This window comes from Camelus bactrianus, chromosome 12 (assembly GCF_048773025.1).
Source record: "Camelus bactrianus isolate YW-2024 breed Bactrian camel chromosome 12, ASM4877302v1, whole genome shotgun sequence".
Taxonomy (NCBI): domain Eukaryota; kingdom Metazoa; phylum Chordata; class Mammalia; order Artiodactyla; family Camelidae; genus Camelus; species Camelus bactrianus.
Genome location: NC_133550.1, coordinates 62,700,992 through 62,724,213, shown reverse-complemented (window position 1 = coordinate 62,724,213; position 23,222 = coordinate 62,700,992). Strand labels below are relative to the sequence as shown.

Sequence of the window (23,222 nt, the reverse complement as noted above, 5' to 3'; positions counted from 1 at the left end):
ACAGACACAGGTACACAGGCCAACTGTGTACTTAAGGCAGCCCTCCTGCACATGGCCCTGCATCTCGATAGGCGGCCCCAGGGACACGTGGCCTGCTCCCAAGTTCAGCTCCAGCCGCTTCCCAGTTATGAACAGTTAGAATGACTGTTAGTAAAGAAGTGCCTGGTGCAGCTGGTTCTACCACACTCTTTGCTCCTATTTTTATTCCCCTAGTGAGAGGAGCATCAATTTAGAATTCAGGAATCTGGGGTTCTAGTCCTACTTCTGCCCTTGAATCATTATGTGATCCCGGCAAGTCACCTAATCTCTGGAAGTCTCAGGTTCTTGTGTAAATCACGAAGGGACTGAATGAGAACGTCCTCTAAGACTTCTCCTGTCCCACAGTCAGGTTTCTTTTAAAGGCTAGATAGATCATCCAGATATTTATCAGGTGACTGTTAGATATTCCGTTGGTCACTTACGGGTTGAACAAGTTGAATAAGGTGTGTGTCCTGAAGGGGTGTACAGCCTACTGGGGTGACAGAGCTATAAACAAGAGTTCTAAAAAGTCATCAACAACAGGTGTTTACTGCTGGCGCCAGAGCTTAGTGCCTGCCACATACTTAATACACATTTGTCAAATGAATGAATAATATTTGAAATAAAGAAATAAGTGGAAATAAGAATATTCACATTGTGTTATGCAAAAGCAAAGAAAAAAGGGATTCATTTTAACCTGGAGGATATAGAAAAGATTTCACAAAGGTGGTGGTATTTGAATTAAGTTTAGAAGAATGGAACAGTCTTTGACAGAGAAGAATAAGGATGAGGATAGACTGAGGGAACATGAGCAGAAACACAGAGACATGAAAATGTGTGTCCACCTAATGGACATCACCCCGGAAGCTGGAAATCAGATACAAAGAGGGAGAAGAGCATTTCAGGCGGAAGGAACAGCATGGGTGATGCCATGGTGCCCTCAGGGAGCACAGTAAATGTGAAAAACTGGAAGATGTTAAGTAGACCAGAGTCGTACGGTTCCAGGAAAAACAGTACAAAATGAGGCAAGAGAGGTGAATGGGGACTAACCTATGAAGAGCCTTGTAAAAGCATGTTAAGTAGTTTGAGGAAATACTGGAAAGAAGTAACAGGATCTGATTTTCAGTTTAGAAAGGTCACTCTGGCTGTGCTGTGCGGAGTGAACCGAGGAGACAGGGCAGGGAGACCTCTTAGAGGCTGTGGTAGCAACTGTGCTCCAGAATAACCTGCGACTGGGAAGTTGATGGTCATATTTCTTTTTTTGGGGGGGGGATGGTGAGATAATTAGGTATGTATGTATGTATATATGTATGTATGTATTGGAGGTACTGGGGATGAACCTAGGACCTCATGCATGCTAAGCACATGCTTTACCACTGAACTATACCCTCCCTGCTTGATGGTCGTATTAATAGAAGTAAAACAGACACCCAACGTTGAGGAGGCTGGAGGGTAGTGGGACTGCCCTGTGCAGAGGACTAGGTAGGTATTTGGGGCTAGAACTCAGCCAAAGTCAGAGCTGAGAATCACAATGTGGGAATTACTTGCACGCAGGTGATACATCTCGTCCTACTTGAAGTACAGTAAGAGACGACATCGCCCTGGGATATTGTAGAGGCAGAAGAGAAAGAGACCAGGGATAGACTGTCTACATTTTAGAGGAAACAGAGTCAGGGAAGAATGTTGAAAAGATAGCTTGGAGAGATGGAGGAGAGCCATCAAAGTTCACTTGAGGCAGCTACAGAGGAATGAGTTTCAAGGTTTCAAAGTGAAATCTTAAGATTTCACTTTCATTCTTCCTCATCACTCCTGCCTGTCAGTCAAGAGGTCCCCCAGACCCAGCTCCTTCCTTTTTCTCCAGATTTAACTCCTCCACTCTTCACACACTTCGCAGTAGTAACACTGAATGCTTTGTATCTGCCCTGCTTTCCCCTACACTACACTGTCCACAGTCCTCATTCCTTTGCTGAGGTTGTCCCATCTACTTGGACCAGCTTCCTGTCTTTTTCATCCTGGTTGACTCTGTCTCACCCTTTCAGCTCAGTTCAAACACTGCCACTTTTAGAAGACTTCCTTCAACCTTTTTTACATCTTTGTACCTCTAAACCTAACGCAGTACCTCAATGTGTAGTTTCTTAGCACTTGTTTTGGTGTGAAATTAATCTTAGAATCTGAATTATTTCTTTGGTCTCCTGATTGATTTCCCTTATTTCTATTCTCCCTCAGCCCCAGAGCATTTAATTGAAAGAGAAAGCAGTAGTTCATCTAAAGCACTGTATCAGCCAGAGTCCCGTAGAGAGGAAATAATGTGCCAGTTATGGTTCTGACAGCCTTATTGAGATATAATTATCATACAATAAATGCACATATTTAAAGTGCATAATTTAATAAGTTGTGACATACGTATATGCCCATGAAATGACAACCACAATCAAAATCATATTCATCATCCCTCAAAGTTTCTTTGTGCCCATGGTAATCCTTCCCACCTGCCCCTCCCTGCCTGGCCCCATCCCTGTTCCTATGTAACCACTAATCTACTTCCTGCCAGTATAGATTTTTCTCATTTTCTAGAATTTTTTTAGCAGAACCATACAGTAGGTACTTTTGTGTCTTGCTTCTTTCACTGTCTGACATAATTATTTTGAAGTCGTGTGCATCGATAGTTCACTCATTTTTATCACTGAGTAGTATCCCAGTATATGGATATACCATTATTAGTTTATCCCACCTGTTGAGGGACATTTGGATTGTTTTCAGATTTTGTCTGTCACAAATAAATATGCCATCAACAATCATGAAGAGGTCTTTGTGAGGACTTATACTTTGTTTTCTCTCATACAAATACCTAGGAATGGAGAGGCTGGGTCAGCCAAAATGTTTCCCAAAGCAACTACCATTTTATGTTCCCACTAGCAATGTGTGTTACTCTCACCAGTGTCCTGTGAGGTCTTCCACTGGCTAGGAAAAGCGTGAGCTGCCAGCCCGTGTGAGCTCTGAAGATCCTGCCACTGTTCCTTTGGGGAGGTGCCTGCCCTGGCTTAGGCAGTTTCCTCACCTGCATGCACTGATGCGCAGATCTTCAGAGGCCTCTCCAGTGCTCTGCCCTGTAAACTCCAGTCATCTTGGCCTCTGCAGACGCCCAGTTCTATCCTCTCAACTCGGGGATAGGATACCACTGTACTCGGCCTGGGTTGCCACTTCCTTCTCCGTGGCCTGGAAACTCTCCAGGCAGTATCCTGGGACAGTCCTTGGGGCTCACCTTGTCTATTTCCCTCTTTCCGGATTCACTGCCTGTATTGCCTGTTGTGCAATGTCTCAAAACACTGTTTAATCAATTTTGTACAGTTTTTTAGTTGTTTTAAGTAGTAGGTTAAATCCAGCCCCTAATCATCTCAGCCAGAAGAGGAAGTCTAATCAGCACTGGTTATTTTAACAGAGTTTCTTTTTGACCCATGGGTATTTGAAGTGTATTTTTAAATTTCCAAATATTTGGGAATTTTTTTCCTCAGGTATATTATTGTTATTTATTTTTATCTCAATTCCCCTGGCCAGAGAAGTTAATATGAGATTTCAAGATTTCAAGTCTATTGAGACTTGTTTTACGGCTCAGCATATAGTTTATCTTGGTAAACATGCCATGTATACCTGCACACTTACCAAAAGCTGTGTATTCTGCAGTGGTTAGGTGTGGCACTCTACAGATGTTGATTAAGTCAGGGTAGTTGATAGTGTTGTTAAGTCGGCTGTATCCTTCTGACATTTTGTGCAGTCTGTCAGTTGCTGAGAGAGGGGTATCAAATTGTCAACTGTGACTTAGTTGGATTTGTCTAATTCTCTCTTTAATTCTATCAGTTTTGCTTCATTTATTTTGAAACTCTATTAGGCATATACACACGTATAATGTTTATATCTTCCAGATGATTGACTCTTTCGTCATTGTGAACTGTCCCTTTTATTCTTTAAGAATACCCTTCGTCTTGAAGAATATTTTATCTGATTTTAATGTAGCTACTCAGCTTTTTAATACTTAATGTTGCATGGTATATCTTTTAAAATCCTTTTTACTTTCAGTTTATTTGTGACTTTGTTTTTAAACTCCCTTGTATACAGCATATAATTGGATCTTGTTTTTTATCCAGTCTGGAAAGTATGACCGAAAAAAAAACTGTTATAAATTTTTAAGTAGTCACATATATTTTAAGGAAATTGATTATATTTACCTTAATATTTCCCATTTCTAGCACTCTTTGCATCTGGTATAATTTTTCTTCAACTTGAAGTACTTCCTTTAGCATTTCTTTTTATAAAGGCCTGCTAGCAATTATTTCTCTTAGTTTTTATTCATCTGAATGCGTTTTTATTTTGCCTTTGATTTTAAAGAATGTTATTGCTGAATGTAGAATTCTGCATTGACAGTTTTCCTGTCAGCATAAAATACACACACACACGCACGCGCACACACACACACACACACACACACACACAAAATTTCCATTGTCTTCTGATCTCCATTGCTTCTCATGAAAACTCAGCTGTCATTCATGTCATTCTCCCCTTATATGCAGTGTGTCACCTTTCTGTGGATACTTTGAAGATTTTCTTTGTTAGGTTTGGTATCAGCAATTTGACTGTAATAGTAGTAGATGTGGTTTCCTCTGTGGCTCTCTTTTTACTAGAATTCCTCCCACCCCTGACTCTCTGGTGCTGTGGTAGCTCCAAATCTTGTCCTCTGGATCATTAAGCCAGTGAGACTGTAGGTTTAGCCAAATTTTTAGCACATGGTATAAAGTTGACTAGAACTTAGGTGATGATTTGGAGAAACAGGAAACTCATCCAGTGCTCTTCCTTTCTTCCAAGTGTTGACCCCCTCCAGTTTCTGCCTGTGGTTTCCCTGCGGGGATAAACCACCAGCCCTAGGGATATGGGAGCAGGGGGAAGAGGTTGGAATTATTAAAATTTAACAGCTTGGAGGATGGGCTCTGTGGGGTGGTGACCCAAAACTCTGTAATCCAGACCTCTTAGAGGGGATCCTGGCTGGCTGGTTGCTAATGTTATTAAGGGGGATATGATAAGGCTGCTTCTACAAGTGTTGGGGGAAAGTACAGACTAGAAAGAATGTTGCTGATGGAGTGAAGAAGCATTGCAGGGGTGATGCTGTCAGGAGCAGGCCAACAGGAAAGTGCAAGTCCTTTCTTCCTGCTCCAGCCTTCCAATCTCCATCTCCTGTTGGCAGAACCTAAGAAGAAGTTAGCTGGCACAGCAGACGTGGTTGGTGGTGTACCAGCCCAAGTATCACGAAGCTAAGAGACAATGGCTTAACAACTGACACAGCCCAGCCATTAGCTCCTCAGAACCCGTGCACATTCTGTTACGTATATTTGAACATCCAAGCAACAAAAACACAGTTTTAAAAGATGAAAATATTTGGAGATGAGAGGGTTGGGAACAAATGGCATTCCTGGTAGAGGCGATGATTTAGGTTTCTTAAATTGTCTGATTTTGTGGTAAACTAGCAACACTTTGGCCCAGGTTAGCCTCCGACTGTGGATGAACATGGAAAGGAAGGTTAAAGTCAAAGAAAATTTTCTTTTCTTTATAATAATTCAGAGCTTGGCAGTGATGATGGTAGAATCTAAATGTGCACTAGGAGGTATGTTGTGATGCACGTTGTGATATGTAAACACTTTACAGCAACTTCCTACAATTCCTGTATCCTCCTCTCTGGTGGGAGCTCTAATGAGACAGTCTTCCTTTCACCTTCTCTCACCTGGTTATGCTTCTGATTTTATGAACTCTGTCTCTTAAAAATAGTTTTGTTTCTTTCCATATCCAACTTCAGATGAAACTATCTGAGAGCAAACCCTAGCACTGAGAGTACTGATAACAATTTGCATCTAGAAATTTGGACCAGGCCCATAATTCATATTCGGTAGATATTTCTATATCAAACCCACTTTAAATTTCAGTTTCTTTCCATTCCTTCAATTCCTTCTATTTGTAATAAATATCATTTGTCTGTTACATATTCCAGTATATTATGTTCTAGGTTCTTTGGTGATACTAGTGAATAAAATGGACAAAGATCCCCACCCTGATGAGAAACTACATTTTAGTAATCATCACAACTGCTCTGGAAAATTGCTGCTTTTCTCCCACCAAAGATTTATTAACATTAACTTGCCATCTAACATAGTGATTTTCATTCATGGCCCTTGTGTAGACACTGGGCAAGAAGACATTCTTTATTTCAGAGGAAAAAGGCTTTTTTGTAGCTGGAGGTTCTGTAAGGATAGACCAGTATGATGTGGCATATTTTCTCTAGTTTATCATGTAAAAGATGAAAGTTTGAAGATACTAAAAATATGTTGGTTTCAGAGACAGATGAGTGGGTGAAGGGAGAAATATTTAAAGACAAGTTATTTGAAGCTTTTCTTGACTTGGCTTCAGTGAGGAGAGAGAGAAAAGGCAGCCCCCAAATGACTGGTGCATCAGGTGTAGCCTGGGTGTACTTCAAATAGACAGAATAGAAACATAGTAAAAAAAAAAAAAAGTAGAAACAACTAAACAGGAGAGAATTCTGTTATGCCATTTAAAAACTTCAGTTATTGAAAATGCAATAAATTTGAAATAGAGTATTTTCAATTTTATTTTTTGATTATAGCTCTTATTTGTTACTTTATAGATACTGTGCCTGTTTCCTCAGAAAAAAGCCCATCTCTGCAGACAAATGTGAGTTTGGACAAGAAATCAGACAGTACCATTACAAATACTGTAATAGAAAACCCTTTGCAAATGTCTCTAGAAAAGCAGCCAGCTGCAAAAAGTTTTGAAACCCTGACAGCTTTACCAGCATTTTGGTCATCAAGTAGAGAAGAGTTGATCAACCCTAATTTAAGGATCTCAAAGTCAGATTCTACCTTCTATAATCAGGCCTCTGTAGAGACACTCTATGTCTCTCCCTCATTCAAAACATTTGACCCAGTGAAGGAGACTGTAATCAGTAAGGACCGTCCGAAAGCAACACAGTCCAGCTTCGTGCAGATGGATGCTGGAAACCTCAAGACCTTAACCACATGGGGTGAGTATACAGAAAAACAGACAAACACAGACCAAAAAACCTCTTTTGAAGTACCCTTCTTTTACTTTTTTCTTCTTTTCTCTCCATTTTTTGTTCCTTCCTTTTACTCTCCATCCATTGGTATTAAAACATGCCATGGAGGTACTTCTCAGTTGAGAAAGTGCCTCTTTTATTAAAGGGCTAATAAGCAGCTCATCATTGTGGATTACAAGTGCTTAAGAAAGCACAAGTTCTGAGCAATTTTGATGCAGAACAAATTAGGAAGAACTAGCGTTAAATAAGAGCTTCCTGTTAGAACTTTAGGTTATTTATTTTAAAACCATATGAAAAAATTGGTTATTATGTATATTGGTCTGTATATACACACATTTAAAAGGGAAAACACATAAATGTGTGTGCGTGGGTGTGTGTGCTTTCTCCTTTTTAGAGGAGCTATGTACTGATTACAAAAAAGGGATGGAGAGTCTCTTCCATTTTCTGTCTTAAGAAACATTAAGAGGGTTGCAGTAATGCTTAGGCTGGATGATAAAGGATAAAGCCAGTTGGGAGTCCAGGTCATAAGTTATTAAATCCTACATTTTATAATTATATTTTCCTCTATAAAGCTAATTAGTTAGTAAAAGAATAATTTGTTTACTGGTACATTTTTCAAAGACTAGTTTATTGGTTCTTATATATAATGATGCTTACTTACTCATATAAATATAAAGTTTTTAATATAAATCTTTTAAACTGCCTCAAATTCAGGTCAGAAGTACGATATAAATACAAACAATGGAAGCCAAAATGTTGAGGTTAAAGAAATTTACCTTGGTGCTAGTAAGGTCAGTGAATAACAAAAAACTCTTTTTGCTGCTCTTTCCAGAATTTTTTCGAATTGAGTAGCCTAAAAATACAACTGATTCTTAGTTTTGTCACCAAATTAACTGCTGATGGGGAAACCAATTAGTATTGGTTATGATGGCCATGTTAGCTTATGTGCATGGCTGTCCCATGGGAAGTTGTTATTTTTGGTTCATTTCTTTCACAAATACCACGAAAAGAAAATTGAAAATAATTTTTGCTCACTGCCTGTGTACCAAGTACATTTAATTATAAAATGTAGCAAGAAGTTCCTCTAAAACCAGTTAGCAAGAAAGACTTTTGCTTCTACTTATAATGAAGTAGACAGCATTAGTCTAATCCTCCACCAAAAATACTGATTAAAGCTGAAAAACTATTAAAAGTCATTATAAACCAATGAAAGTAGAAAACACATGATGAGTCAGGATCCTGGGGAACAGGATTGTGATACTGTGATATAACAAGAAATACATATTTGGTCTTCACCTCTGGTTTCTGGCACAGAGCTCCTAAGAGCCTTGGAATTTCCTGAGTCATAGAAGTGAGAGGAACACCTTTCGTTATTCGTAATAAGCCCCTTTCAACCACACCAACTTTCAGCCCTCCCTCCTGGCCTGTGGGAAGAGGTGAGGGGCTGGAGATTGAGTTAATCATCAGTGCCAAAGATTCGATCAGTCATGCCTACGTAATGGAACCTCCATAAACACCCTAAAGAATGGCTTTAGAGTGCTTCCAGGTTGGTGAACACACAAAGGTTCTTGGAGGAGGGCACCCCCGGAGAAGACATGGCAGCTCTGTGCCCCTTCCCTGTACCTCACCCTATGCACTTTTTTCCACTTGGCTATTCCTGAGTTGTATCCTTGTGATAAACCAAAAATAGTAAGTAAAGTTCTTTCCTGAGTTTTGTGCACCATTCTACCAGATCATCAAGCCCAGGGAGGGGACCATGGGATCCCTCAATTTATAGCCAGCAGGTCAGAAATAGAGGAGGCTTGAACTTGCAGTAGGCATCTGAAGTGGGAGGCAGTCTTGAGAGATTGAGCCCTTACTCTCTGGGGTCTGCACTAACTCTGAGTTTCAGTGTCAGAATTGAGTTAAATTGTAGGACACCCAGTTGGTGTGCACAGAGCCTTGGAGAAATCCTTGGTGTGGAAAGCCCTCATGTTTGGTGTCAGAAGTGATGTGAGTTGAGTAGGAAACTAGTTCACATTTAGCTGGTCCCACATTCACCTCAGCTTACCCCCCTTGCATCATTTGCCTATGAGCAGAGCAGGACGATAGAAGCTGAGAGAAAATTATAGGCCTGGGCTTTCCGCTGTCTCACTGAACTTGGAAGATAGGGTTGCAGTTTGGGGCTTCCAAGGTGCCAGGGACTCAAGGAGCCAATATTCTAGAGGGGAGGAAATCACAGAGAAAAAGTCCACAAGTCTTCGTGTAATTTCTTACATTTGCCTCTTGCTAAGCTGATCATGTTCTGGATGAGGTGCCAAGAGACTAAATGGGAAGCAGCTTCTGAGACCCAGTGAGCTGAGCAGAGATCCTGGTAATTTTGTGGTGCTAAGAGACAGGTTGAATGAACTCCAGTTCAGGATGTGCTGGATTGTAGGAGCTCTGCTAAATACTCCGTCCTTTCGGTTGGGACCTCGAACAAGCTACACCCTAAGCATCAGAACTACACTCTAGGAGTAAGGACAAGCCAGAAATAGAACAGCCTTCTCAAATGCTGAACCCCAGCTTCAACTAGAGCAAAGCGATAGCCTTGTATTCCATCTGTCTTCTAGAAGACACTGAAATCCTTTCTTGAGAGCTGCTGCAATTTCATGCATAATGTTTGGCATTCAACAAAAAATTACCGAGCATACCAGGAAATGAACAAATGACCAGAAATACAGGAGAAAAACAGACAACAGAAACAGACTCACAATCTGGATACTGAAATTACAAGATCGGTACTTTAATCATGATTAATATGATCAAGAAAACAGAAGGAAAGATGCGTAATTTCATCAGAATAGAATACTACTATCTATAAAGAAGAATCAAGTGAATTCCTGGATTCCAAAGCTGAAAAGTACAGTAGTGGGGAGTTAGTGGACATAAAGTGTTTAGGGTGGGACCTGGTACTTGGTGTCATAGGCAAACTTCTATTACTACTCCAGTGTCCGTATTTTTAGTTCCACTTTTAGAACTGGAAGACCCCAGCCCCCTCCAACCCTTAATATCCCCTCTGGTTATTTCCAGAAGTACCCAGGAGTTTCTCATTTATTCTCAGGAACAAGTAGACCCTTATCCTTATAGAAAGGGCATTCAGGCTGAGGAATAATTCAGGGCTCAGCTGACCAAAGAGGTTATGAGGACCTCCAGTTCATTCTCCATGGAGCAGCCAGGGTGACCTGATGACTGATACTCCCCACTTAAACCGTGGACTGCGCCTCCTGTTCCTAAAGGTCAAAGAGCCTCCTGGGCTTCATGCAGTCTGGCTGCTTCCTCTCTCAGAAGCCTGGTGCTCTTTCCATTTGTCAGATAAACTAAGTGACTTCACCACCTTTTTACTCTTGTTTCCTCTGACCAGAACACTTCTGACCCACCCCTTCCCTAGCTCACTCCTGCTGATCCTTCATAGGTCAGCTCACTTCTTCAAGATTTCCTGGTCCCCTAGATTATTTCAAATCCCCCCAGCTGTGTGCTGTGTTAGTACCTGTAATCATCCTACCTGGCACGTGTTGTCATTCTAATTAAATATAACTACGTAAGCACAAAGTTGTTAATTCCCCGCCTTCCACCCATGTAAAATATCAACTTCACGAGGGAAGGGACCATGTGTGCCCTGCTGATTATTGTATTCCCAGCACCAGTCACAGGGCCTTCCTTGCAAACCCCAGCTGGAAAGTGTCCATAAAGAAGTAATAGAAGAAGATACTGGAAAATTAAACCAAGACAGATGACAAGGAGCTAGGTGTGCCAGATTGGGACTTTACTTTGAAGACAATGCACGTCACTAAAGGTTTTAAGCCAAGTGAGTGGCTTTATAAATGTGTTTGAAAAATTACTTGTGTCAGGGAATGTGGAAGGTTCATTTGGAGGGGGTGAAACTGGAGGCCAGAGAATTTCAGAGGCTGTTGTGGGAAAGGACACGAGGTAAGGGGTAGGGGAAGGAGCCAGTGAGGTGAGGAAGAGGTCCCGAAATGGAGTGTGATCTGGGGAAGACGGGCTGGGATCCAGACCAGAAAGTCACCGTGTGCTGCGGGCCTGTGAGGAAGGAGGGGGAAGGATGTAGCAGACGTTGTTGGTTTTAGTAACTGAAACGTACTGAGCCTTCGTGGGCCGCACACTGGACGTCGTGGCCTCCGTATCTTATTGTCTGAGGTCACCCACCAAGACTGAGGGTTTGGAATGGTATAAGGGCCATGAGGGGACTGGAAAGGACTTAAGACAGCCACTCTAGAGAACGGAGGGAGGGGTGATGAGACACTGAGGAGAGGAAGGAGCAGTAATCTGTAGCAGGCCGGATTTGCAGGAGCCGGTGCTTTTCTCCCACAGTGCTGAGCATCCTGGGCTAGGAGTGAAAAAGGTAGATATTTAAACTGAAATAGGATTAGGACTGCAGCCTCTGGGCTAAATCTGGCCCATGGCCTGTTTTTTGTAAATAAAGTGTTTTTTCATGAACAAGTTATTTATTTAAGCCGTCTCCTGCCATAAGCAAAAGGATGGAAGATCAGTGTAATGGTCATCACTGGATACAAGAAGATGAGCTTAAGGTCCCATACACTTTTCTGGCCCACGTGTGCAAAGCAATGGTCCAAACTAGTGCTGCGGTCCCTACTGGGTAGTGGTCCGTTCATCTTCACGGCCAGTTGGAAGCAGACTCACATGAGGGTTACGGAATAGGGTATGATTACCATCTCCCCAGGGAAAGGGCTTGGACTTGAGGTGGAGATGGGGGTGGGTGACAAACTCGGGTCTCTCCTCCTTCCTGTGGTGCCACTTCAGAAGGACGTTCAGCATGCTCACTCCCACCCTGGAGAGCGCCACGAAGTAGGTGAGGTGCTTCCACGTGCAAGCTGAGCCCTCCTCACCATGGGCGCCACACCTCAGGCCGCCCCAGCTGCAGCCCAGAAACCCAGGACCCAGCCACTGCCGCCATTTTCAGCCTGGACCACCTGTAAATAGAGTTTTATCGGAATACAACTACACTACTCGGCTTGCATGTTGTCTTGCGCTGCTTTTGTGCTACATCAGCAGAGCTGAGTAATTGCAACAGAGCCTACAATATTTACTGTCTTGTCCTTTATAAAAAAGGTTTACTGACTCCTGGATTAGGAATTAGCAGCAGGTAAGGCAGAAAACACATCAACAAGGGAAGCAAGAAAATGATTAAAGTGATGGATCCTGGGATTCTAGACTGGACAAGAAAGGAGGCCGAGCCAGGAGGGCACTTAAAGAATGAGAAAAAATTGAAGGATCACTGTGTCTCCTTTCTCAGTGAGGCCAAAGTATAGATGCAGTAAAAGGAATGTAAAAGGCTGAAAGTAATGGAGAAGGAAAGTAATCTTGGAAAACAAGATTTCAGAGCAGGGCAGTTGTGAGTGATGACATGTTCTATGGAATACTCAGAGGAGTGAATGGCTGAAGGTCACTGTGAGAAGTTCAAGAAATGATGAGGCTAGGATGGACGGCTGGTCTCCATGGACACTGGATGATGGAGGATAAAGAAGATACTACCGATTTTCTGGGTTTGGTTTAGGAAGTCATTTGCTTATATGAAAGGTCCATGTATGATGTTATAAACTCTTTGGAGATAATGAGCTGGGCAAATTAAAAAATACTCACATACTCATATTTTAGTGGTTTTCAAATATCAGGGAGGCTGTCTAAGGCAGCCACCTAATACACTTTAATATTTTTACTACATGAGAGGGACAGATTTGCTGCAGCAACATCCTTTGACCTTAGGTTGCTGAATAACTCTGTTCCTAGAACAGCCCATTCCTTCTGCTCCTCTGTTTGTTTATCTGTGGTTTTAGGTCGTTAGTTTATCATGCACACTAAAAAGGAAAAGGGAGCTAGTAGATACTTAAAAGCCAGATCTGGTGGCAGGCAGCTTTCATCACATTCTCATAAGCCACAGTTAGGATAAGTGTGTTCCACCGCACTGGATTTTACTTTCTAATTTTGGAGGAGGGGGAAAGAAATCTATTCTATGCTTTCTCATGTTGGGATAATGGTGGGCATTCTGCCTGGCTTCATCCTTTCTTTCTGTCACATTGGTTCCATTTTTTCACTCTGAATTTCAGTGGTTGTTCTTTGTGGCTATTTTTCAGTTCACCTTTGCTAGGGAAAGAAACCAAATGTGACACACACATAAAAGACTCATTAACCATGCCTTTTTCTTTTTGTCTATAAAATCCTTCAGAGCTGGAACAATTAACAATTTCCCTAAAAGAAATCAGGAAAATGATAGAAAACAGTTCTGCAAACCATCTCAGCTAACTCTGAGCTACAAGTCAGGCTGGTTCAGAAGCACCATGCAGAGCAGAGCATTGAAAGGAGAGGGGAGTCTTGTCACACCCACCAGGGAAGTCACAGTGGAAGTGCTGCCCTGCCCCCCAGACCCAGCCCGGCCAGTCTTCTAGCTGCGCAGCTCCCACCTGCTTTTGTGCACACAAAAAGATGCACTGACTTGATTTTTTTAATTTAGTGAGCCAGATTTACACTTTATAGGTAAGTGAGAAAATTCATCTTTAATCCAGTAATCCAATTTTCCCAATAAAAATGTGACATACTTGATTTAGAGGCAGACTTCTTAGCATTTCTCTCTAACCCTATGTTACTCCTAAGTCTGTTTCTTCTGTGTAGCTTATTTATAATAATGACATTAAAAATAAAATTTCAAATATTACATGTTTTAAAGATTGAGATCTAATTCATGTACCATAAAACACACCCTTTTAAAGTGGACAATTTAGTGATTTTCAGTATATTCTCAGAATTGTACAACCATCACTACTAATTCCAGAACATTTTCATCAGCCCCAAAAATCCTGTACACATTAGCAGTCCCTCTCCGATCACCCTTCACCCCAGCCCCTGGCAACCACTGTTCAATGTCCTGTCTCTGTGGACGTACCTATTCGGACGCTTCGTATGATGGAATCATGCAATACATGGTCTTTTGTGACTGATTCTTTCACTGAGCGTCATGTTTTTAAGGTTCACCCATATGGTAGCATAAATCAGTACTTCATTTCTTCTTATGGCTGAATAATATTTCATTGTATAGATAAACACATTTTATTTATCGATTCACCAGTTAGTTTGATGGGTGTTTGGGTAGTTTCCCCTTTTTGGCTATTACTCTGTTATGAAGATTTTTCTAAATGTGACATCTTTAAACTAGCATCAGAAGAGTCTAATCCGTGTGTGTAGTTAACAGGACAGCCATTATATATCTGCTCAGAAGACTGAACAAGATGAATTGGAGAATGAAAGAAAAATCTCTCTGTTGTGCAGTGACATGTTTAGTGGACCAAAGACCTGCTGCTAGCAGGAAAATTTACATTTACAGCTAATGAGAGTTTTAAAATATTTCTAGAAATACATTTGTCATTTTATTCTTGCAGCCCAATACTTCTAAATGCTTTTTAGATTTAAAATTGTAGTATAATAATTAACAGATCCAATGTTATTCATGAGTATAAAAAATTAAAGATAACCACATCAGCAATGGGAATAATTTTATCAGTGCTATCTTCAAGCGAGTGCAACATTAATTAGCATGCATGTATCACACAATGCGATTTTTAAATACAGCCATTTATTGCTGCTTATTTGCAATATTTGCTGCGTTTCAGCTCTGGTGGGTAGACTATGAGGAGGATGAGTGTTAACAGATAACTTCTGTAGTGAGCCAGAGGAGGATAACTGAACGGGCAGGGAGAGGCACCCGGCAGTGCAGCCTGAAGTGTCTGGTACAGCTGCAGTGTGTTTGGAAACAAAAGTAAATTGGCGTGCAGCAATTAGAGATGAAGTGGTTTTTTATGAGCAAAAGCATCATGTAGCCTATGAATCAAAGCTTCAGAACTGTAAACAATGATAAGCTATTTACTCAGCAGTTGTCACCACAAAGCAGGAGAAAGGTGGGCACACAGTAGAAAGCAGTGATTCTCAAGCCTAAGCGTGCCTCAGAAACACCTGGGGGCTTGTTAAAACTCACTTTGCTGAGCCCAAGTGCCCAGCTTCTGACTCAGCTGGCCTGGGGTGAAGCCCAAGGACTTCATTTCTACCAAATTCCCAGGTGATGCTGCTGCTGCTGGTTCAGGAACCACACTTTGAGAAACACTAGCATAGAGTTAAATGCCAGATACTAATCACATCATATATACGTGATGATCGTAACTGTGTTATCTTTAAATATGTAAGCTAACATTGTATTAGCATTTGACTCGAATAGTACTTTCCTCCTGGCTCTTAAATGTTCCTTATTAAATTGTTCTTTCTGAGCAGAATGAACTATTTCTAGAATAGAATCTTAGTATCCTAACATATATGTTCTGGGTCCTAGAATCTTAGAATCTCATCAAGGGTGTATATTTCTGTCATCTGATGCATTAATCTTGCCTGAAACATTTCTACCACATGGTCATTCAGGCTGTGCGTATCAAGAAACTGATCGTTTCCCAAAGCAGCTCGTTTCAATGTGTGGAAAACCATGATTATTAGAAAGTTTTCTTTTTTTAATTGGGCTGAAATCTGTTTCCCTGTTACTTTTGACTGTTAACCCCAGTTCTAACTTGTGCACAATATGAGAAATGGAAGATAAGTGTTACTAAAGTTTTGTGACTATCTTCAGATAACTAAATATAGCCTGTTGTGCTTTGTCCCACTTTCCCTTTTTGGGTAAAGATTTACAAATACACAAGCCATTCCTTATAGATAAGATGTCGAGTCCCCTCACCCTCCTGATTGCCTGCCTTCTAAGTTTTATATCCAGAATTTAACATAATTCTGTAATAGAGTAAAAATAATTCTAATACAATGGAATGGTGTAGGCGCAGACCTTCGTGGTTTAGATTATATGCTTTTAACATCAGAGACTTGAATTTGAGTCTCATCTCTGCCCCTTTTTAGCCTTGTGATCTTGGGAAAGTTTTTTGTTTTTTTTTTAACCTCTTGGAGATTCCTTTGCCTCATGTTTTCAGTGGGGTTATAAAACCTACTCCGCATGTTATGTTGGAGGGTGGTACTGAATAAAGAGAACTGGAAAACAGCTATCTGAAGAGCAGTCGCATCCTCAAGCCTCTCCTCCGGGCCAGACAGATGAAAACTGCCCCGAATATTCACCTACCCTCACAACCTCCGCCAGAAGTCTAGAGATTTGTTTTCTGGAGACGGTAGACGGAGGGCCTCTGAAATGAGAGATGCTAGGGAGAGTTGAGTGTGCCAGTCCTATAACAAGCACTGCAGGATTAAGTGGCCATGTGCAGACCAAATGAGTTTCCTGTCCCCTTTCCCTCCTAGACTCCCAGCACACTGGGAGCCAGATAGATCTTCACCTTCTACGCAGGGGTAGAAAAACTATTCTCACAAGAACCTATAATCTCAAAGGAAACAGCCAAAGATTTTGACATTAGTGGTTCCCCAGCAAGTGACCCACTCAATTGACTATACACTGAAGTTCAACGTTGACAAGTCCCTCACTCACACTGAGAGCTTCCAATCAACTTTGTAATCCTTTATTCTTAATCATAAACAGACAGAAAGGTGTACCAGACATCTGAAAGAAACTTCTAACATGAAACATTGAAGCAAGAGATCTGAGAATATGTTGCACCCAGGAAACAGGAAACAAGAACAGGTTGTTACAAGAAGAATTTCTGAGAACCAAAAAGAAAGAAAGAAAAGCTCTTAGAAAAGATAAAAATATAATAGCAGAAATTAACAACTCAGTGGTAGGATTGGAAGCTAAAATTGACAGAATTTCTAAGAAAGTAGAGCACAGAGACAAAGGTAGGGAAGATGGGAGAGAAAAATAGGAAGATTACAGGAGTCCAGGCGATCTAACATCTGAGAACAAGAGGAGGTTCAGAAAGAAAGAACAGAGAAAACACAGGGAAGATGAATGATTAAGGCAGTCAAGAAAGCGTTCTAAAGCTGGAGGAAATGAGTTGCCTGATTAAAAGTCAGTTGACTTAAAGTTGACCTCAATGAATGAAAAAAGTCCCCCTCAGGGCGTACGATGTTTCAGAATACAGAGGACAACGGAAATTTTATGAAACTTGGGAGATAAAACAGGTTGTATACGGTTATACACAATGACTATGGATTAGAATGGCTCCCAATCCAGAGCAGTAATGCTGGAAGCAAGAAGACAGTGGAATTTTGCCTTCACAGTTCTAAGAGAAAGGACTTTGGACCCAGAATTTTTTATCTAACTGAACTATTATTAAGTCTAAAAGTAGAATACTGACATTTTTCAGACATGCAAGTTCTCAAAACTTTTACTTCTCATGCATCCTTTTTCAGTGAAGTCCTGGGGAATGTGTATTCCAAAATGAGAGTAGCCCAAGGAGAAAGTCGGGATGCAGAAAACAGGAGGGCGGTGAGGGGCTGCCAGACGCCAGCCGTGAGCGTGGCTCAGTGTGGCAGTGTGACTCAGGACCCAGTCGGCACGCCCATTACCACGTACCCTCTTTTTAATCCAAGTCTGGAATGTCTGGATAAGCCTGACCTAGATGTGTTAAGTGTTCTTGTCTTGACCACGTGTTAGTGAACTTCCTGCTTTCCTTTTCGTGTCCTGCTGCTGCATCAGCCGAGAATACTCACGTCACCCCCATAAGTTTTGTGATTGGAATTTTCCCTAAGAACTGGAGATAGACCTCAGAGAGCTTTGAAGCAGAAAATAGAAGCTGCCTGCCCTGGCCATATTTTTCACAGGAGGTCCAATTTAGTTTAGAAGGACATGAATATGTAAAAGAAATAAAATAATATAGAAAGATAAGTCATGTATGCTAAGTGGTAAGCATTAATGTCCCTGTTCTGTGACTTACAGTGAATAAGTTCTTGTTTTGTTTTTAAGTAGCAAGTCCAGAGTTACTTGCAAAGACTTTAGCACTGGACTTTGCCAGTTTGTACCACCTCATACACAAATGAATGTAAATAGACATTCCTAGGAGACAAGGAGTTCTGTGTCCAAGGAAGTTTGAAAACACTTGAATAAATTACAGTTGGCCCTTGAGCAACATGGGTTTGAACTGCACAGGTCCGCTTATACATGGCTTTTTCAGTAAATACGTGCTACAGAGCTACACGATCTGAGGTCGGTTGAATCTGCTGATGCGGAACCTTGGATGTGGCGGGCCAACTGTATAAAGTTATAGGGGACTTCCGAATGTGCGGAGGGCCGATGCCCCTAACCCCTGTGATGTTCAAGGGTCAGGTGTTCTGTAGATGCCTCAGAACCTTAAATGTGTTAATGGATGTTGGTAATCTCCTAATGGGAGGCATAATATGCAAGTGGCCAGTCTCATTTGACTTTGAAGCCCTGTTCTCACAAAATATCTTTTTACATCTTAAAGAACACAGTGTTCCCCAGAACAGTTTGGGAAATAATGATTTAGAATGAAGTGTGAAAGAAGAGTTTTCATATGATTTTGCCAGAAAGGAAGTTAAAAATGTTATCAGATCTTTAATTTTATGGAAAGTACCTTTAGAATGCTTTTTATTTTACTTATAGTTTCTTGGTGAAAAAAAAAATTATATGCATGTGCTAAAGTGTCTTAGATCTCAGGGTGGACTGAGTCTTAACTATATTTGACCACTGAGAGGAAAAGATTAGTTTTATAACTTTGGGTACTTGTAGTCAGTTGTTCATTTTGCCATAAGAATATTCTTTGTTGGGAAAAAAAAAGATGAAGGAAACTATGTGACATGTTTCTTTGACTTTCTACTTTAAATGTCAGCTTAAAATACTGGCAGTCAGTAGAATAGGGTGTAATATTTTACTTTTCTGCTCTCTCTGTTAAGTGTAATGTAAAAATATGTTGGGCAAGATTTAAGAGTCAAGATGAATATTGATAACTCTATTTTGGTTTCATCTCCATAGTATTGTTGATATATAATACATTTTTAGGTTTTCTCTGTTTCCTGCTTTGGGTTACTTGGGCTTATTATGACTGTTTAACATATTAAATTCTAAGTAGTTTATTTATGTTGAGACCTTTCAGATAGGATTTTACATCGTGAAATGATTTTAGTTATCACTCTCATTTGTATGTTGCATAATCTTTCTCTCTCATTTATACATTTTAGTTTCAACTGCCTCTGAGGGAACATCTTCCTTTTCTACTTTATCCATGTCATCTCCTAATTTAGCCTCTCCAGAGAAGTCTGTTCATCTGTTACCCCCAATTCTGGCTGGACCTTCTTTCTGGACTTTGTCCCACCAACAGTCTTCTGCGCCTGTTAAAGAGAAAGCTAAGACAGCCAGGGTTCATCACCCTTTTGCTTCTAGGGGCCTGCTGTTCTCTGATGAAGAAGAAAGTGACTACCTCAGCCTACTGGAAGTTCTTCCAGACAACTCTGATTCTGCCAAAAAGAAGACAAGTCCTATTTCTAGCAGTAATTGGGTAGAGTTTTCCACCCAAAATGTAGACCATTTTACCTCTATATCCTGTTCTAGTTTTCAGGCAACCAAAGACCTGCCTAGGGAGCCTGAAGCAAACAATTCCACTAATGTTCTTCTCGGGGAGGTAAAAAATGCTATAGTCAGATTACACGAAGATCTGAGCATGGTAATACAAGAACTTAACGTCATCAGTAGCCATCTGGTAAGCTTGAGTGGGAGTAGTCCACAAATAGGCGCGTCTTCGCAGTTTCCCAAGGAGAGCTCGGATCGAGTTTAACAGTCTTAATAGCTGTTTTTATAGAACTCATTTCCCAAAGACTAAGACGTTAACCTTCTATAGATTCTCATTATTATGGCAAAATAGGGTGATGGTTTGATTTTTCCTTGTCAGGTTTATTAAACAAGTGTATCTCAAACCAACGAATTCATTTGGGTGGTTTATTTTTTTAAAGAGAAATGGAATCACCTTTGATAATATCTTCAGATTTAGATATTAGTTCATTTGAAACTGAAGAAAGTTTCATTCTTCCATGCTCTGTACTTTACCTCAAAATATGTTAAGCATTAGTGAAAGTTACAGTAAGACTTCAAACTGCAAATGACTATTCTAGAGCTTTTGGATAAGTTGGCAGTAAAAAGCCCTTCGTTTTCCATCTGTGTGGAGTTTCATTGTTAACAAGCGTTTGCCTTGACTTAGGAGAACCGAGTCTGGGGTATATGTTTCACATGTTCTCATGTCAAGTTTCAGGTTCTGCAAACCAAGGGCCAGAAATCTTTTCCCTTCTTGTGGATCCACAGTTGGTTGGGAGTTAAGTTGAGACAAGTAGGACATGGAACAGGTGTTTTATTTTGTTAATGTATAATGCAAAGTGAATTTAAATGTGTACTTGTTTCTTGTATTTTGGAAAATAAATTTGATGTTTTTCATCTTATATGTATCTTTTTAATTCATTAAGATAGGCTTCAAATAGAAATGTCTCGATTATTGTATTTATTGGGAAAATGATCTGGTTTGGGTATTACAGAACAGTGTTTCTCAATCCTGCTATAGATTAGAATCACCAGAGAAGTTTTTGTTTCGTGTTTAGTTGAGAGAACAGTGTAAAGGACTCCATGTACTCATTGCTCAGTTTCAACAATTACTAACCAAGGGCTAAAATAATCTCTGATAATTTTGAAGAAATGTGAGACATTTAAAAAGTATTCTAATGCTTGGGTGCCACTCCCAAATCAAAATTGATTTTCATGATGCAAACTGGTTAAGAACTAGAAGGAACTGTTAGTGCAAAAACTCTAAAGTGGGAGGATATTTGCGTGTTCGAGGACTGTCAAGGAGGCCACTGTGGTTGGTGTGAGGTGAAGAAAGGGGAGAAGAGCAGGAGATTTCAGTTCATGGTGGAAAGGGCAGGGAGTGGTGCCGGATGAAATGGTTGTTGAAGACCGTCATTAGAGATTTTGGCTTTTACACTGTGAAATAAATATTATGACAGGCATTTAGGGTGAAAAGTGATATGATGTCACTTATGTTCTAAATGGTCACTCCGGCTTTGGGGGAGAGATGGAGGCAGGGATTTGGGATGAGGCAGGCAAGCCAACCAGCAGGCTGTTGCAGTTATCCAGGTAAGAGCTGACATGGCTCAAAGCAGGGAGAGCATGGCAAAGGTAAGTGACAAGTGATTTGTTTAGGGATTTGCTGGTGGGTTGGATAAAATATATAAGAGAAAGAGAGGAGTCAAAGATGAATCCAAGGTGTTAGACTGAACAACTCAAGTTCAAGGTGAAGTTGCCATCAACTGAGATGAGGAAAGTGGCAGATAGAAAAATTTTGAGGCTTTGAGGCATTCATTTTTGAAGAGGTTAAATTTCAGATGTCTATTAAGTAACCAAATCAAGATATCAAGTAAGCAGTTGGATATGAGTGTGAGTTTAAGAAACAGATCTAGATTGGAATGGAGGCTGACAGTTAGTAATTAATTCTTATTTAAAGCTATGAGTCTGGATGAAATCACCCAAGGAATCAATGTGACAGTGGAAAGCGGTTGAAGGCCTGAGCCCTGGGGCATTTTAATGAGGTCAGGAAGAAGTTGAGGAACAAGTGAAGGAGACTGAGTTCCACTGAGGTAGGAACAAGACAATATAGTGTGTGGTGTTTGAGATCCAAGAGTGTTTTTCTCTTCTTGGCCCTTTTCTCCTTTATGTGCCTTACAGAAGCATCTTGTCAAGTTCTTCCCAAAGCCCTATTAGATTTTGGTCAGAATTGCATTAAATCTATTAATCAATTTGGGGAACTTTTTACAAATTTAATTTTCCAGTCCATGAGCATGGTATATTTCTATCTGTGTTCATACTGCTGTTATCTTAATGTTCTTCAATAAGCTCATTATTTCCCCCACAGAGGGCTTCTATTCCTTTTTTAAAAAACTTAATTCTTTGTTCTTGATATTTGTATGCTATTGTAAGTGCTACTATTTTGCCATTTTTTACAATTTTAGAATTGAAGAGTTTATAGAAATGTTTAAGGTATAGTTGTACATTGTACATTCATACAGCCTTTACTCAGGTTCACCGTTAACCTGTTGCCATGTTTACTTTATCGCCCTCTCTTACTAAACACATGTATGTCTACATACGCATTATGTAGATATATGGACACACACACACACAGAACCACTTGAAAGTAAGTTTCAGATATCATGACACTTAACAGCAGAATATTTCAGCACACTTATTGCGTGAATCCGGGTAATTATTTCCCAACCTTCCTTCCAGTTAACCAGTTCTCTCTTCAGCTATGTCTAATCTATTATTAAATCTTCCCATTGGGTTTTTAATTCAATTATTACATTTTTCATTTCTAGAATTCTACTTGAGTCTTTTAAGATCTGCTATATTACTTTTCATAGGTTTGTGTTTCTCGCAGCTATTTTCAAGTTTATCTTTGCTAGTGAGAATGGTAAACAAACTAGTGTAGAATTCTCACTAGTAAGAATACTAAATAAACTAGAGAGTGTTCTTACTAGCAAATTATTTAGAATGGTTTAATACATACATCTAAAGCTATAAATTTTCCTTTACATGGTTGCAATCCACAAATTTTTAAAAATTGAGATATAATTCACATGTCATAAAATTTACCCATTTAAGGTGTACAATTCAGTGATCTTAGTATATTCACAAAGTAGCACTATCCTATTCTAGAACATTTTTATCACCACAAAGGGACATCCATACCTATTAGAGGAACCCTCCCATTTCCCCTCCCTCAAGCCCCTGGCAACTACTAATCTACTTTCTGTCTCTCTTCATGAATTTGCCTCTTCTGAATATCTCATATATACGAATCATGTAACATGTGGCTTTTTGTGTCTGGCTTCTTTCATTTAGCATAATGCTTTTTAGGTTCATCCATGTTGTAGCGTGTATCTGTACTTCATTCCTTCTTATGGCTGAATAATACTGCTTTGTGTGGAAATACCACATTTTGTTTATACACTCCTCGTGGGCATTTGGGTTGTTTGCACTTCTTGGCTGTTACGAATAATGCTGCTATGAATACTTGTGTGAACATACGTTTCCAGTTTTCTTGGTCAGATACCTAGGAGTGGAATTGCTGGGTCATAAGGTAACTTTTATGTTTTGAGGAATTGCCAAACTATT

The 23,222-nt window shown here is 40.3% G+C and overlaps 1 protein-coding gene across 1 annotated transcript; it reads left to right on the top strand.

Annotated features, from left to right (window-relative positions):
• The first annotated feature begins 6,399 nt into the window (after positions 1-6,399).
• Positions 6,400-20,440, top strand: ENTHD1 (ENTH domain containing 1). The gene is made up of 2 exons (XM_010960277.3): positions 6,400-7,099; positions 19,250-20,440. Exons 1-2 carry the CDS (start codon positions 6,814-6,816, stop codon positions 19,840-19,842), a joined length of 879 nt encoding a protein of 292 aa, XP_010958579.2. The 5' UTR covers positions 6,400-6,813; the 3' UTR covers positions 19,843-20,440.
• Positions 20,441-23,222: the final 2,782 nt, after the last annotated feature.